The sequence below is a fragment of the Notothenia rossii genome (assembly GCF_949606895.1).
Source record: "Notothenia rossii genome assembly, chromosome: 4".
Lineage (NCBI taxonomy): Eukaryota > Metazoa > Chordata > Actinopteri > Perciformes > Nototheniidae > Notothenia > Notothenia rossii.
The window spans coordinates 49,555,698-49,572,295 of NC_136902.1; the positions used below are offsets into that span (position 1 = coordinate 49,555,698).

General features: G+C 40.4%; 1 protein-coding gene and 1 long non-coding RNA gene across 3 annotated transcripts; both read left to right on the forward strand.

Annotated features, from left to right (window-relative positions):
- Positions 1-35: 35 nt before the first annotated feature.
- Positions 36-1,895, forward strand: LOC307036868 (uncharacterized protein). The gene is made up of 5 exons (XM_079677480.1): positions 36-150; positions 484-600; positions 718-909; positions 1,155-1,307; positions 1,579-1,895. Exons 1-5 carry the CDS (start codon positions 108-110, stop codon positions 1,710-1,712), a joined length of 639 nt encoding a protein of 212 aa, XP_079533606.1. The 5' UTR covers positions 36-107; the 3' UTR covers positions 1,713-1,895.
- Positions 1,896-6,731: 4,836 nt separating this feature from the next.
- On the forward strand, positions 6,732-9,034 carry LOC307036592. 2 transcript variants are annotated; one of them, XR_013807396.1, is made up of 3 exons: positions 6,732-7,833; positions 8,224-8,284; positions 8,367-9,034. It is a non-coding gene; the product is annotated as an uncharacterized lncRNA (long non-coding RNA). The 2 variants fall into 2 exon arrangements; XR_013807397.1 differs by having other exon boundaries at positions 8,385-9,034.
- Positions 9,035-16,598: the final 7,564 nt, after the last annotated feature.

The window sequence follows — 16,598 nt, forward strand, 5'->3', positions numbered from 1 at the left end:
TTGATAAATGTCCATCGTCTACTGTTTATCACACTAGTAAGAGGCTCCTGGAAGAGACTGCAAGTCTTGAGGAACTCAAGACGGAGCTACATTGTGTCTCAGATGACATGGTGTCGACGTGGATTTCCGACGTGAAGGAATGGGCATCTGGTAAGCACGACGAGATAACACCAGCTACATATCATTGTCCATGACTGTTTGAATTTAAAGATTTGATCCTAAAGAGCAGCCAATTTTAAGGCAATAAGGCTGATTTTTCATGCCACGTAATGGGTCCCTCACTGGATTTCAGTAGACAGGGACATAATCTTCAAGCAATAGCAAACCAACTATGTGTCCATGTTTATCTCTGATATGTTCCAGTTTCCATAGTTGTACCATCAATTTGTGTTAAAAGGTGTTAAATATGTTGCACAACTTTGTTTCTCAAAACCGTTACGTGTTGTGTAACAGTACATTTTACTGCCAATATTATTTCTACAGGAACATCAGAAACATCGGGTACTTCTGAAGACATCCTTCAAACAGCACTGCAGCAAAGCATTGAGGGGCTTTACCTAAGTGTGAGGCAGCGGAAGCAATCCCTTTACCGACAGAATGGTATAACAATATAATATTGTAGGTTGCAGATTCAACCTACTGAATTATATATATTTTTTGCACTTGCAAATATAGTTTGTCACATATCCCTATCCCACTACTTCATGTCTCTTTCAGACAGCAGCAAGCTCCGCCATCGACTTCGAAGGAAGCTTGCAGACGACAAAAAGCGCCTTAATCAGGAGGTACTGAAGTACAACCAGCTGGTACACGACTCTGCCAGAGGCATAGATGTTGCTGCGGTGGAGCATTCCCTCTCTGGAGGGAGCATCATGTCCGCGCTGTGGCCGTGGGAAGTTCATAGCATGGGTCAGTTTTCAGATATTTCATAATAATTCATTTGAAGTTCTGTTATATGAAGGTATACCTTGCTGAGTTATGCACATATCATGTAGAGTGTTAGAACGTTCATTTAGTTTAAGGGTATATCTTAAGTTTTCTTATTGTGTATACATTTGATTATTTTGAAAGTACATGTTTGGAGTTTTAAACTTATTGTTATGCTCTAATGAAAATGTGATTCATGTATATACATAACTGTGATTGGATTTTAGCTAACTTTACAGCCAAGAAAAAGATACTTGATCAAGTCATGCTTACACGGAGACTGCAAGAGGAGAAAGGCATCCTATTGTGGGAGATGGCGCAGCATTGCACATGGTTGCAGAACATGGCAGTTGCTCTAAAAAATAAGGTGGCTGAGGAAGGTAAGTTGAAAGCAAAACTTAACCTACCTTGTAAAGTATGAGTTTTAAAGGAAAAAAAGTCAGCCCAAATCATTCTTGGTCACAGAAATTGGATGGAGTATAATGGCCTTTGCCCATTCGACCCGGCCATTTTACATAATGAAGTCCCTTGACAGTGACAATCATCTTTATATGTACATGGGAGAGAATATACTCCATTGAAGTGCTCTGGCCTCGTGAAGCAATCTTACTTTATAGTATATCCATATAACAATATTTTGTGTATTTTCAGATGTAGACAAGGGGAATGGAGGACTTGGGTGCACCCTAAGAAGGAAGCATGCTGAGGCGTTGGCAGTGCATGACATTAAGGATTTTGGGAGATGGCCCTGTGGGACATCTAAGCTAATTTACAGATGGCCCTGAGCCCAATAGAGATTGCCCTGAAAAATGCGCGCGGACGAAATGGCACGAAGGGTTTGGGGGGCCTCCCCCTAGAACATTTAGATTTTTGCAGGTCTTAGATCTATGCTGTCTGGTGCATTCTCTAGACTGAATTATAAGATGAACCAGCACACTATTATATTGTACAATTTCAATTTTATTCTTCATTTCACTTGTTTTTTTGCTCTTGTTTGTGTTTGCTCTCTTGCATGTCCTGCATAGCTATACGAAATACTTACGTTTTTGGTCAAGACACTTTCCATCTGATGAAGGCAAATGCCTTCCCAGATGTAAAAAAGTAGAAAACATTACATTCAGTTGTAACTGCCAAAACAAACATTATTTACACTATTATGGCATCTGTTAAAAATGTTTGTAATGTTATCTACTGTAAGTTGGTCGAACGAATGCCTCCTCATCCGGAAGCTGACCGAGCAGACCCGAGCAGCAGTCGAGAGGAGCCGAGCGCATCCGCGAAGCACACAAAATGGCGACGTCAGAGTTCCCGTTAGCCGGCAAATCTAAATCTCTCCGGTCAAAATAATTTCCCTTTACAATACCGCTTCAGTTGCGCCACTTATGTGACAGACAAGAATAGTCCATTCTAATGTCTAACACTTAATGTGGAGAAAGAGATGTGCTGTATGGGTTGATTGTGCGTTGATCTGTTGGTAATGCCTCGGGGTTCCGGTGGGCATGTAAACAAATGCATAATGCTGCGCTATACTTTGTGGCCTCGCCCGTTTGCATAGCGACACTTATTGTTTAGGTGTCTTTTAATAAGCAGGTAGTCATATCATTAGCTAAAACTAGCTAGATCTGATCAATATGGACATAACGCGAGTGAAGTCTAATCTGACGGGAGAGAGAGATCAGCTGCTGCTGACGAGTCGACACGCAGCACTGCATGATCACATGCATGGGCGCGGGAAGGGGGGTGCTGAGGGCGCTGCAGCATCCCCTAGCGGCAGGCAGGGGGTGCGGAGCTCCCCTGTCTGAATTATTATTTGACGGTTATTGCTGCTCCCGCTGTGCATAATCTGTGTAATATGTAGCCAATAAATTCCACATTGTTGGTAAAATAATATTTTGGCCTGCCCCGAATGTTTTTTCTGTAGCCCCGGACAATTCTACCTCAATAATATAATACATTAACCGTGCTTTACGTGAACCTCATCAAGACACTAGAAAGGACGGCAGGACTGTAATTTCCCGTATTCAGTGAATGCAACAGAGGCAAGACACCAGACCAATCAGAGAGTTGCATGGAAATAAAAGTGTGCTTGTGTCATTCAAACTCGCGGCTCTGTGTCTGCGGAAATAGCGCATTTAGTGTGTGTGAGAGGGGGAGAGAGAGAGGGACCGGTGCCAGCAGCAGGGACCGTGTTGTTAGCATCTGGTTAGCTAGCTGCACTAACGGACATCCGGAGCTGTTTGTTCCACAACAAGCTGGAGGAGAGCTCTCCTCTCAGACTGAGAGGCTCAGGTGAGCTCAAGGACTCTGAGTGTTTAGAGAGTTAACTTTAGTCTAAATTATCTCAGTGGGTCTCAAACGGTTTGGTAAAAAATTATTCAAAAGATCATTTCCGCGGCACACCTTCATATGATCATTAGACTATAGTTATAAAAAAAATAAGAGAATAAAGGAAAAACAGTTATGAAATACTATATGGCAGTAAAACAAGAATACAGTTTGAAAGGGGAGTGATTTGTGAAATATCCATAAAGAAAAAGAACATCTGATTACAGTTGTGTTTCATCTTGTTGTTGAGAGATGTATCCATAGATCTCTTAATGTTGCTCTCAAAGTGCACCAGATTGATGCTTTTAACTTCAATATTTTAAAAAAATCTTCCCGGGGGAGCATCCCCCCGGACCCCCCTAGAGGAGGTGAGGTCCGCTCCCCACTCGTAAAAAATAGCACTTTACCCCTGCTGCCTATATGCCGTGAGCTGATTATCGAGCCTTCATTGTAACAGTCGCGGGTGTACTGTGTGTTTGCGTGTGGGGAGTTTTTTTGTGCGTGCTCTATAGTGCCCGTAATAGTGTTCACTGGAGTCCAGCACATCAGCACCCCCACTCAAAATACCTTCCCGCGCCTCTGATCACATGCAGCGGTGAGCGGAACAAAACACACACTTCAGGTTAGAATATCACTCGTAGCTATTTTAATTACCTCTCAAACTACCGTAACTAGTTATAGATATGTTTAGTTTTACTGTCGGGTCACTCATTACTGGATCCGCGAGCTGCATGATACTGGCATAATAGATTGTCCGATCGGGCAACCAGCAGGTGAGGCTTCATTGCCCGAGCTAAATACTAGATGGCCCCGGGCCATCGGGCAGTCCTTAATGTCGAGCCCTGGGCGTTGGAGAGGTTGCAGGTGGTACTGCAGTAGTACAAGACTGCTTTAGGTCCTGATGCTTGTTTCCTTCAACATGAAGAGGAAAGTCAAAGTGGCCTAAGCAGTCCAGACACCAGTGAAGATGAAGAAGGAAACATAATTTAGGTAATTTACTTATGAATTAATGTACAGTATCTTTGTTGATTTAGCCTCAACCTAGACATGTTGCTGTTACTTTTGTATTCATTAATGCTAAACATACATTGTGTATTCAAAAACCTCAAATTTGGTTTCTGATCTGCCCCTCCTTTTTGTTTCTCTGTATTTCCCCAGATTGCTGCTGCTCTCAAGCACGAATATCCGCCAAGACTTGATGTGCTATCAGAAATGTAAATACTTTACTGACTTTATATTTAGAGATTGTATTCAGACTCCTCAATGGAAGATCACCCTTGAATATGTTGACCATATGACTTTTCCCTATGCCGCCGCATCAGACCAAACATTTCACTTGTACACAACTTAAATTGTATCGAAGAAAATGCTCAGCGTCCCTGGAATGCATCCTGAGCAATGAACCATTCACTTTTGATCCTTTTTGAAACACTAGAATGTAAATTCCTAAATCTCCAAGTATATCTTGTTGGTTACCATACATCTTGGTGAGCACATCATTGTCCAAGAGCAGGAGGTCTTTCCCTTTTTTCCCAGAACGGGATGCATATGCATTATTATTTTCGATCTCTTATAGGATTTACCTGTCATTAACTTTATATGACTGCACCTGTTACACCGCAGGCCAATAACAGCTTTCCTCTAATTGTTCATTTTTGTTTCTTTTGCGTTACTTGCTTTAATTGCTTTGTCAGTTATATTTCCTTTTTGGTCTCCAGCTATTAACCTGATTGATTGAAGTACTTCATTCAACATGTACAATGCACAGTCTTTTAGGATGTATAATTAGGGACATTGAGATAAACAACAAATAGTGTATTTGGTGAATCACCTCATTGTTGTTCTCAAAACCAAATAATACATTGTTATAAATTGTTATATTTGATTTACACATAGAATGTACATGTTTAATATACATAGTTAAATCATAAAAAAATGGTTGTGTTGTATGATTTCTTAATACTGTATGTTATAACTAGGGATGTAACGATATACCGAATATCGCGGTATCGCGGTAAATAAACTTCCCAATACCGTCGTGAGACTGACAAAATCTACCGCGATTTTTAAAAAAAAAAAAATTTTAAAATTTTTTTTTTTTTTTAAACACTTTTTTTTTTTTAAACCTTTATTTAACCAGGTGGTCCCATTGAGATCATCGATCTCTTTTTCAAGAGAGACCTGTCCAACATGGCAGCAAGTAGGTTACAACATGAAAATAAAACAACAGATAACACAAAAGGACATCGTATTTACAGGGCTACATTTACACACCTAGAGACATTGACAAGTACCAACCATATATTTATATCTCGCCCTGTCAATAAGCCTGGCGTTAGACTTTTTCGCTGTCCGTCATTTTGACAGACAGGATCGTAAAATATCCGTCATAATCCCTTATTACCCGTCGGGTCTGAACAGTTCACGATAGAGCATGCTCGTGAACTGTCAACGGGGGGGGGGGGGGCGGTGTTATGCCGTGTGTGCATGCACCTCGCGGGACGCGCACAGCGTGAAACAAAACCTCCCAGACATGTATTGATCTGTACGGCAAAGTACGGTTTGGGAACTATATCATTTCCTTTTGGAGGGCATCCATAACACGGCATAACACCAGAGCCTCGCTGCGGGGAAACGTTGGCGCTGTTCCGAGTTTGTTCTAATCTGTCAAAATGACAGGCTGCTTTCAGACCCGCGACCACTGGTGTCCCAGCAACATCAGTACCAAGCGAGAGAGTTGTTTCCAGAGCAGGGGATATTGTAAATGCCCAAACACCCCAGCTTATAAATACCTGGAAATGTGGACATTCTCATATTCCTAAAAACCTGTCTGATGATGCTGAGTGAGTGACTAGTGAGTTTGAGTTGAGTTACTTGAAAAACTAAAGTGAAACTTGATTTATTTTATTGCAGGATCTGATTATTAAATGTCCTTGTTTATTTGTGAGATGCAGTGGCATAAAGAAAATGCTTACTTTGTTTGGTAGTACCAGTAGGTACAAAAACACTGGTTTTCTTGTTCCAGTCTGTTACTGTCACTTTGTTTTTGACACTTTAAAATACTGCTATCCTACAAAAAGGCTGTAAAAATCAGATTTATTATGTAATAAAGAAACATTTTCCGAGTAAAAAAATGTTTTATTGAAAAAAAAATTTATGATTTTTTTTTTCTTCCCTTTATTATTCAATATCGCGATAAATACCGTACCGTGGACTTGTTATCGCGATATTATCGTACCGTGAGTTTTTGGTATCGTTACATCCCTAGTTATAACCGTTAGCATAACTTGATTTTATGTTCTGTTGTCCATGCTTTTCATGTTAGACTAACCCCAACGCTCTAGAGTCAAGACATACACCCTTATGGTGGCCTTTTACTTGTATTGTGGTGAAACACATAAGTAAACCATTGCCAGAGAGGACCGTTTTATTGTTTTAAAAACAATGTTATTGATGTGGTTGGTTGATGAATAAATATAAATTAAGCATACGTCTGTGGTACTTTTTGTTGTTTACATCACACTGCATTATAATGCGTTTGGAAATAAATTCATTTAGAAGTAACAATATGGGTTAGCACTTGAATATTTTTGTAAAGAGATGATCCTCATCCGGAACACTGGTTGTTGGTTTAAGATAAGATAGAACTTTATTGATCCCAATTTGGGAAATCTTTGCGTTGCAGCAGCATTAAAACACATGGCATTATACAATACAAATAAAAAGACAAGAAATAAAGAAGAAAATATACATGTTGAATTTACAAATGAGCAATAACAAGATATGCAAGGTATTATATTTACATAACTATGTGACAGATGGAATATTAAATATTACACTGAATATGTCAAATGTACAGTGAAGAGAGAAACTATGGAGCAGAGAGTTCTCTTCCAGCCAGAGGTAATTTGTTGTACTGCAACACGTTCTCACTCCCAACCCGTCACATGTTGACGCACGGTCAGGGCCCCTCCCCGTCACCGACTTGCATAGAGCTCCCTGAACGTTGGTAATAGACACGTTGGGATCGCGGCGAAATGCTCTCCGCAGATCCATTCTCACAGCGTTTATCAACCTTTTTCTTACTCAATATCAAGCCACACTTGTTGTTTTTACTTCTTTATTTTAATTGAATAATGTAGGACCTTTGTTGCCGTCAGTTATGGGGAGAGTAGGGGCTCAGAATACTGAAATCTGTATTGTTTCATTGTTTTTTCCTTCTAATTTTGTATTCTTTTCTAAACCACACACTGTTATTTACTCAACAACACATAAGTATCCTTGTGTGTATTTATTTGTTTGATTAATAAACACAAGTTGGAGTCCGCCAGGACCGGGTCGGAGCAGCTCATTTGCTTTAGAGAATTTTACACCCGGAAGTAAGTATTTTCTCCGCTTCGCTTGACAAACCCAGCGCCGTATAGACTGAGAGTTACGTCATCTCCGTTCACTCCAATGGACCACTTTTTTACAGCAATGGCGGATCGTGGAGCCTCTCAATCGTTCCCCGGAAGTTAGCGCCAAGGCTAGCAGAGCTGTAGAGTTGCAGCATAATAGACCGTTCGTGACGGACTTTTAAAGGTAAGAAGAAGTTTAAAGATTTATATTGTGGATATTATCAGTACATCTGATACAAATTAACATGTGTATTAAAGGATGTCAGTGGATTATCCCTAAATTAGTAGATTTAGGGAACATTTACAGATAACAGATAAAGCTAGGATTCCGGATCAAGTTAGCAACACACGTTGAATAGCCTTTTAATTGTAAATTCCGTTCTCTTAATGTCATTTCGTCCAACGTTGTTGAATTAGAGAAGAGGGGCTTCTAAAAGGGATTGTATGCGGGGGTGGAGGGAGTTAAATATTAGATAAATATAACTTTGGTGCGTGTAAGAGTGAGTGTTTTTAGCAGAGCCATATTGTGTCCTTGTGATTATGTTGATTATTACCTGTCTGTATAATGTTGCAGCTCAGCTGATATTGGATTGATGGCAAAGTGAGAGGGACTTAAGTGAGAGTGAAAACACAAGGTAAGTTTAATACTACTGTTTTATATAAGTAAGCATACTAAAAATGTATTCTATCACTGTATTATATAAGTAATCTTGTTAGTAACCTACTGTATGGCAGGTGGAGGGGCAGTGATGTTACAGGTGGAGGAGCAAAACTGCAAGACTGCAAACTCACAAGACAGAGAAATCAAAGTTTGTTCTCCAGAGAAGAGGTTGATTTCACTTCATTTATTTCATATTTTCTAAAGATGTGGAAATGGCAACAAAAAAAAACTTGAGATCTGCAACCAAGACAACTGTAACAACATGAGTAGAGAGCCACCAAGGTTTTTGTTTGCGCTCCTCTGGCTGGGTGCTGGCAGGTGGAGGGCAGTGATGTTGGCAGGTGGAGGGGCAGTGATGTTACGGGTGGAGGGGCATTGATGTTAGCTGTTACACACCAGGCTCAAACTTAACACATTGCATCCTTCTTTGCAGTGTCCTTATTCCTGGAAGGGGAATCTGCAATTCCTGCAGAGTTTTGTAACCCGTTGGTCCGCACGCAAAGCAAATTTTTAAAGCCTTCTTAATTGTCTCATTGCTCCATTTCATCCCCTTTGTGGTGAGTCTGCCTAATGCCTTAAGTTGGTCTTTTGAAAACGTTTTCTTATATTTGTTGTCCCTAATTTTCATTGTTTTCTTGAGAGCTGCATTTTCCTTCCTGATTTTTCTTAGTGCAGACTTTGCTTTTTTGGCGATTCTTTCTTGGCTCTTTAATTTTCTCTTTAATTTTTTTAATAGATCTGTTTGACTGGCTGCTGGTTCCCTCGTATGCTGACTGGCTGCTGGTTCCCTTGTATGCTGACTGGCTGCTGGTTCCCTCGTATGCTGACTGGCTGCTGGTTCCCTCGTATGCTGACTGGCTGCTGGTTCCCTCGTATGCTGACTGGCTGCTGGTTCCCTTGTATGCTGACTGGCTGCTGGTTCCCTCGTATGCTGACTGGCTGCTGGTTCCCTCGTATGCTGACTGGCTGCTGGTTTCCTCGTATGCTGACTGGCTGCTGGTTCCCTCGTATGCTGACTGGCTGCTGGTTCCCCCTTATGCTGACTGGCTGCTGGCTGAGTGGGTGGTGTCCACCCTCCCTGTCTCTCCTCACTAGCCATGTCCTCTCTTTCTTCACCCTCACTTTCCTTTCTCTCAGTCTCCTCATCCCTTCTTCCCTCAATCTTTGAGACTAATGTAAGTAGAAGACATGGCACTGTAGATTTTCGAACATTTAAAATATTATACCACTTAAAAATAAGAAATATGACTTTTGTTACTAAGAGTTCATACTTATTATACCTGTGTCACCTTTCACACTATAGCTGTGATCATGTGCTATGGGCTTTGTAGATACAGGTCCCGGGGTGAATGTTGGTGCAGGGGCCCTTCTCTTTTTGACCACAGGGCGATGCACGAAGATGGTGGGTATAGCCTCTGCTCTCAGACTAGTCTTGCCCTTTTTTGTCTTGACAAACTGGTCTGCATCAAAATGTGCCTGCGGAGTGACTTGAGGTTACTTCACACACAGAACAACTCAGTTTTGTCTGCCCACATACATATTTCATAGTGGTTGAATACACAGTATTAGGAAACACTTTATACTTATTGGACATGTTATACTCATTACATACTGTATATAAAATATGACCAAGAATGTGAGACAACTTTATAGAAATTCATATCACATCTGTTACTGATGCCATTTGTCATACTTTGTTAAACTCACAAATAATAAAGTTCCATAACTTCAGTTGGGAACAAAGACCACACCTTATCTCCCCAAAGCAATTTCCCATCCAATAGGTGTGCTATATAGGTGTGTATAACCCTTTCTCCTGTCTGTTACTCCGTCTTTCAGCACAAGAACCAGAGGGGGATTCAATGGAGCCTGAATACCTGCACTGAGACCCTCACCTGCACCCTGAGTCTCAACTCTGTGTTTTTCAAGCCTTTCCCTGTTTTTTTGTATTAAACAAAACATTAAGCTTTCCCAATGGTGTGGTTTTCGTTTTGTGAAAAAGTGCAAATGCAGTGTTTGTATATAATAACCTCACATATTTTTTTGCTGTTGGTCGTGAAATTGCTCCTGCTGACTTGAGCCAGCCATTTTTTCCTCCGCTCTGTGTCAGTGGGGAAGCCGTACATTCGTACTCCTTTCTCGGAGCGATTTGAGCATCCCCAGGCAGCACAGCAAACCATGGTGGCGACTAGGAGGCAGCACAGCAAACCAGGACAACACGGAGGAAAAGGCACAGACAAACTGCATGATATGCTATTCAATGTTTATTGAATTCCATGTATTTGCAATGGATGTTCCTAAAACAACACATTTAACATCATCATCATGCTGCTGCTGCTGCTGCTGCTGCTGCTAGTCCTTTGATAGTCACCTGTCGGTCTCCTGTCCTTTCTGAAAGCCATAAAGATGACATTAGTCATTTAGATAACTTGTGTCCTCAATTACCATGGGATTACTGAAACTACCATGAATTTAAGAAAATGGTAGAAATTAATCTAATCTGAATTTTGAAGCATTCCTTTAGATCCCCTCCCTCTAAATATATCAATAAACATTAGAAAGTGATGCTCCTGACTATCATACAAGTTTAAGAAGATAATATTGGTTTGAAAGAATTCAAAGCTATAAACAGCAACATGCTCTTTAACCAAGGCACTGTTAGCCTAACATGTAAACTAGTTGTTCACACTAATCCTAATATTATCACTTAATATTAGCAAATTCTATTTTATTTTTTAAAACATATTGATGTAAATACATACACATATCGATTTGTTTTATAAATATTGCAAATCAAAACCTTTATTCACTAATAATTACCAAAAATCGTAGTTCTATCTCCTGTTATCAATGCATTCACATTGCCTGCCATGAACTTCCGGGGAATGATCCTCGTCTGCATGAACCACGTGACGATAACCGTTTTTGGACTTCCGCTGTCGTAACTCTTCTATCTATACGGCGCTGGACAGACCCATCCATGGACAAACCCCGTGATAGTCCTCAAGCTCTGATTGGATGTTTGAGTGTGCGCCGAGGGTTACGCTGAGCGTCGAACAGCACTTTGAAATGGGATGGAACCACGGCAGACTGTCCAAAACTGGATTTGAACGGGTCCACCCCCTCCCCCACCCTGTCCCCAGAACTACAAATGTAGTAACTGTGTAGTAACTACACACTATAGTGTGTTTCGCAACATGTTCTATGGCACGTCTCTAATGGGAATTGTAGTTTTAAAAGACGTTTTCATATTTCCCATAATAAGAAGTTGCCAGTATTAAACTGTGTACATCCCTGGAGGTTTAGGGGATAGGAAACACTCACATTTAAAACATATAATTAATAAATGGGGGAAAATTGCTTGTGCCCATAATGGGCAGCATTAATAAATAATTAAATAATAAATATAAATATAATATATATAATATAATATAAATAATATATATATAATATAATATAAATAATAAAGCTCTTCTGACCAATAGCGTGTTTAAACAGAAGAGATGACCATACTGGCTCTTAAAGTCAAAACATTTACGTACATGGGTAGAGGGCTATGACGTAAGGGTATGAGGCCCATTTATCATTATAAACTAAATAGAAATGTTATTTTAAACTACAGTGTTGTGTGTTGAATTTACTAGACAAAATATCACCCCACCATTATTTCAACTCCACTGTGAGAGCCACGAGGTGTTTTTTCAAATCATTTTGTTCTTCAGGTCAAAGGTTGGAAAACCAGTTGTCATCTTGTCTTGACCTCATGTTCACAGTGAACCACACGGCAGTCGCCATTTCATGAAATGCTAATTGAAGTACTCTGTTTGCTTTAACACACTGAGAATAGGCATTCCATCTTGTAAAGAACCATACTTCTTGTTAGAGTTAGAACTATTGGAAGTACTTCTGCTGGTAAAAGTGCATTGTCTGGTTTTGGGATATTCTTGTTTGCAAGTGTGTATTGGCGGTTTTGTGAATATTCTTGTTTGCAAATGTATTTTGGCGGTTATGTGCTGCTGTGTTGTTTAACCATAGTGTAATGTTCTTCCTATTTTAAAGATATGTTTAAGGAAAATAAGTTTCTCCTTGTTAAAAACAAGTCAGTTTTGCAACAGCTATTCCCTAGTGGATTAAGCTGGAAATTAAAATAGCGCACTCTGTTGGTAGTACAGAATTATTACACAAATAGAACAAACACCATAACATTTTGAAGTATAATTTTAAGTGTTATAAATAAACACATGCTTGATCGCCAAGATAGAATTGCAAGTGGTTTCTAATTATAAGATAAGAAACTTTACATAACAATTTTTCAAACACCAATTTATTGAAGCTAACACAAGTAGTGACATTAGCATAATTTCATACACTTCGGTATGCACTGTACACAGGAGATTTAGATTTGAACCAATATTCATATTTCAAAGTCAAAACCATACACGGTACAATTTTTATTTTAACATTTCATATTTTAATTTTGCATAATTTTTATATATTAATTAACTTTATTAATATTTTACCTAAAACTTAAAAAAAACAAAAACAAAAACCTATAACTTAAAAAAATATATATATATTAATAAAACCTTGAGCAACTAAAAAAAAAAAAAAAAAACAGATTTAAAGTTCGGACGAACAGCAACGAAGGTGCTAGTCAGAAGATTAGTGCTTCATCTTTGATAAGTTAATAAATAATTAGGGAACATGTCACCAAAACAAACTAAGTTGAGACTAGACGCAGAGCCAGGCTCAACAGCAGATATCAAGGGAAGGATAAGATCAGATCAGATGCTATAACAGTTCCAAATCTTAGACAAAAGACATGGAACCACATAGAGAAACTGTTGGAACAGTGGCAAACGAGAGGACTGTTTCCAGCAGATGATCAGCCTGGACCAACAAAAGCCCATAGAAAAGCTGTAGTTGACTATGAGAATGGAGAATATTTGCAACAGCAAAACGCCACGGATCAAAGCCGGACAACCCCCTTGGTATGGATCTGCTAAAAGCGCTATGAACAGAGCTGAAAAAAGAAAATTTAGAGTTACAAGTCTGGTACTCCATCTAAAATATGTCAGCCAAGAATCAACGAACAGCATGTATGTGGCTCAAGGAGCAGAGCTCACAGCAAAGGAAGATAAGAAAGAAAAGACAGAAGAAGCTCCAGTAATCCAACCTTCAAAGCTCCTTCCAAGCCTGACAGATGCGCCTCCTCCCTACATGACAGAAGAATACAGTTTCTTTCAACCCCCAATACAAGCTCCAACTCTAGGTGTTTTAGGAGGAGTATTGGAGTTGGACGGTCTCCCCACAGCTACACGTGTCAAATACTTGGAGTATGAGGTAAGACTCCTATCTGGTGAGCTCAACAGAAGATTGGAAGAAGTAGGCAGAAGAATGGAAGAGGAGCTCAACAGAAAGATGGAAGAACTCAGCAAAAGTATGGAAGCACAACTCAAGAGAAGAGAAGGCGAAGGTTCTCCAGACACCACAACCGGAACTGAAGCTGGAAGACTCAATAACTGCTCAACACTCATGCTACCGGTGATAGCGGCTGGAAGAGGAGGATTTCAATACCAACCATGGACTCACAGGGACATGGAAGCATTAGTGTCAAAGCTACCTTCACTCACGAAAGGAGGTCAGAAGTGGGTGAATGATGTGGAGAGATACACAGCCCAAGACCACCTGTGCTTGGGAGACATGAGGGCCCTGCTCGGACGGATTGAAGGACGACTTGAAGTGAGAGCAATAGATTCCAAGGCCAAATGCACCAACTCTCCAGATTACATTTCCTTCAACAAAGTCAGGTCGAGGTATTGGGCTGCCATTCGTCAAATCTACCCAACAACACAGAGTTTACATGCCCTCAACAGCATGAGAAAAGAACCGGGGGAAGACATGTATGCCTTCCTGAAGAGATGTGAAGGAGTGTGGGAGGACTACACTGGAGAACGACATGACGTTTCACCGCCTGTTGTAATGATGTGGAAGAACGCGGTCATTAACGCCCTTCCCCAATCAGTGCAGGCAAGCCTGGGAGATGTGGTGACATTAGACGCTATACCCATTGAAGAATCGAGACAACATCTCATTTACCACGATATGAAATACCAAGCAACCCAGAGGGAAAAAGACGTAGAAATTAAAACATTACAACTTAGACTCTTGAAGATACAAATAGCTGAGAAAGATACCGAAGCTAATAAAAACAAGAAAGCGGCAAGGCAAATGGCAGCTACATCAGAGAAGGCAGGGCAGATACCTCCAACAATTCAAGCTCAGGAAGAACCAGAGAATGCAGGGCAGACATCTCAAACAGTTGAATCTCAGATAGTGCCAGAGAATCAGATGGACACCAACAACCAGGAGGTTTCCGAGGAGGCAGAGGCACAGGAAAAATTCTCCGGTTCGAGGGATGCTACATATGCAATCAGCTGGGCCATTGGGCTAGAGATTGTCCACAACAACAAATGAAATACCCACCACATGCACCAAACAACGGCCCACCATGCAGTTTCCATGATGACGACGGAGGCAGGGGGTCCCAGAGATGTCAAAGACGTACAGGATTTCCAAACATGAACCAAATGCCACTGACAGCCTGGTATCAACCACAACAATGAGGAAGCTTAGAGGACCAGACCATCAGGTGATGCATCTTCAGCACTAGAGTATTTTGAAATCCAGCTACATAGAGCCACATATGTCACCACAGGAGGGAGAGGTTGAATGTTATTTAAAAGATAGTGAGTAGAATATTGCATTTACACATAAAGCATCCACAGAGTAGTAGAAGATTAAGACATAGTAGAACATTTAGCAGACTATTTTTGTAATTATGAGAAGGAAAATACATTACGAGTGATGTTGTTCCCCCACACAAAAAACTATTGTGTCCACACAGCTAGTGAGGTCAAGAAGACGGGCTTCCACCCAAAATATGCAAGGGGCGGCGATACACCTGACGTGAAGCTGTCCAGACCTGAAAACAGAAACTCCATTCTGCTGTGGTGAAGTCTGGCTACAAAGGGAGGTGTTCCAATAGGGTCGCTTGTCTCAAACCAGTGAAGAAGTCAACAAGACCCCAGCAGAACTAGAGAGTGACTGTTAGCGGGAGAACTGTGACGGAGCGACAGAGACTGGCCCAACATTTTCCAGCCAGTACATAGATAGACCCCGTCAGAAGACCAGGGGTGTGTTTAAAGGGGAACTTCATTTATTCTTAGCCAGAAGTGCAGTTTTTAATCAAACAAATTATGTGATTTATTGAGTCAGATTACATTTTTCTCATAAACACAATTTTATAATCGGTCTGAAGTATCTGTTTTAAGGCATGAGCTGCAGATTAAATAACATAACACTGATTGAGAGCTTGGATGAAGAAGTTGTAGGGTTTTTACAACAGTTTCAAGAATCATACTTTATTTATTTATTCTTGAGTATCTTTACTGATTTATAGTGTAGTGCGTAAGGCAATATCTCATTTTGAGTGAGGGGCACCAGCCCTTCATGCAGGTCACTCTCTGTGAGAATAGTTCATATTTTCCCTCCAGTTTGGAGAAATATTATTTTATCATATGTTAGTTCAACAGTGTCAACCAATCCTCTAATCCTAGAATTATTGAGACGCATTAGCAACACCAGGGGTGGTTTTTTTCGGAGCAACAAATGCATAATACCATGACAAAAGCCATTATTGAAACAAGTAAACTATTAGAAGTGCTAATGGCACATTTTTTGTGAATATGCATTTATGCCATCAGAAAGCCATACATCATACGATATTTTTGTACGCCTTGTGTGTACGCGGAGAAGTTATAATTTATTTAATCCAACGTTATGTGTTTTACATGTCCTGTTCATAATAGGGTAATCATTGCAATATTAATTGAGAATTTTATGCTCAAGGGAGGGAGTGTCATGATTATACAGATATGTTGATTTCAGTGACGTAGTTAATAAATAATAACATGTAGTCAACAATAGGTCTCATAACAACAAGAGGTATGCCGAAGCTTGGGCCTTCTCCAAGGAGGGAGTGGTCCAGTTTTAGATATTAGACAAATAGAAGTGGATGACTATGTCAGAACTCTGACTAATATTATGCAAGTTTTGTCTACACAGGCTAGGAAAACTACAGAGATACCAGACGAGACACCAGAAGAGACTCCTGTTCGGCCAGGTGAATGGGTGAGGGTGAAAGTTCACAAAAGACAGTGGGCTCATCCCCGGTGGACGGAATCGTGAAAAGTTGTAACAAACTTCACACGCGCTCCGGTTTAAAG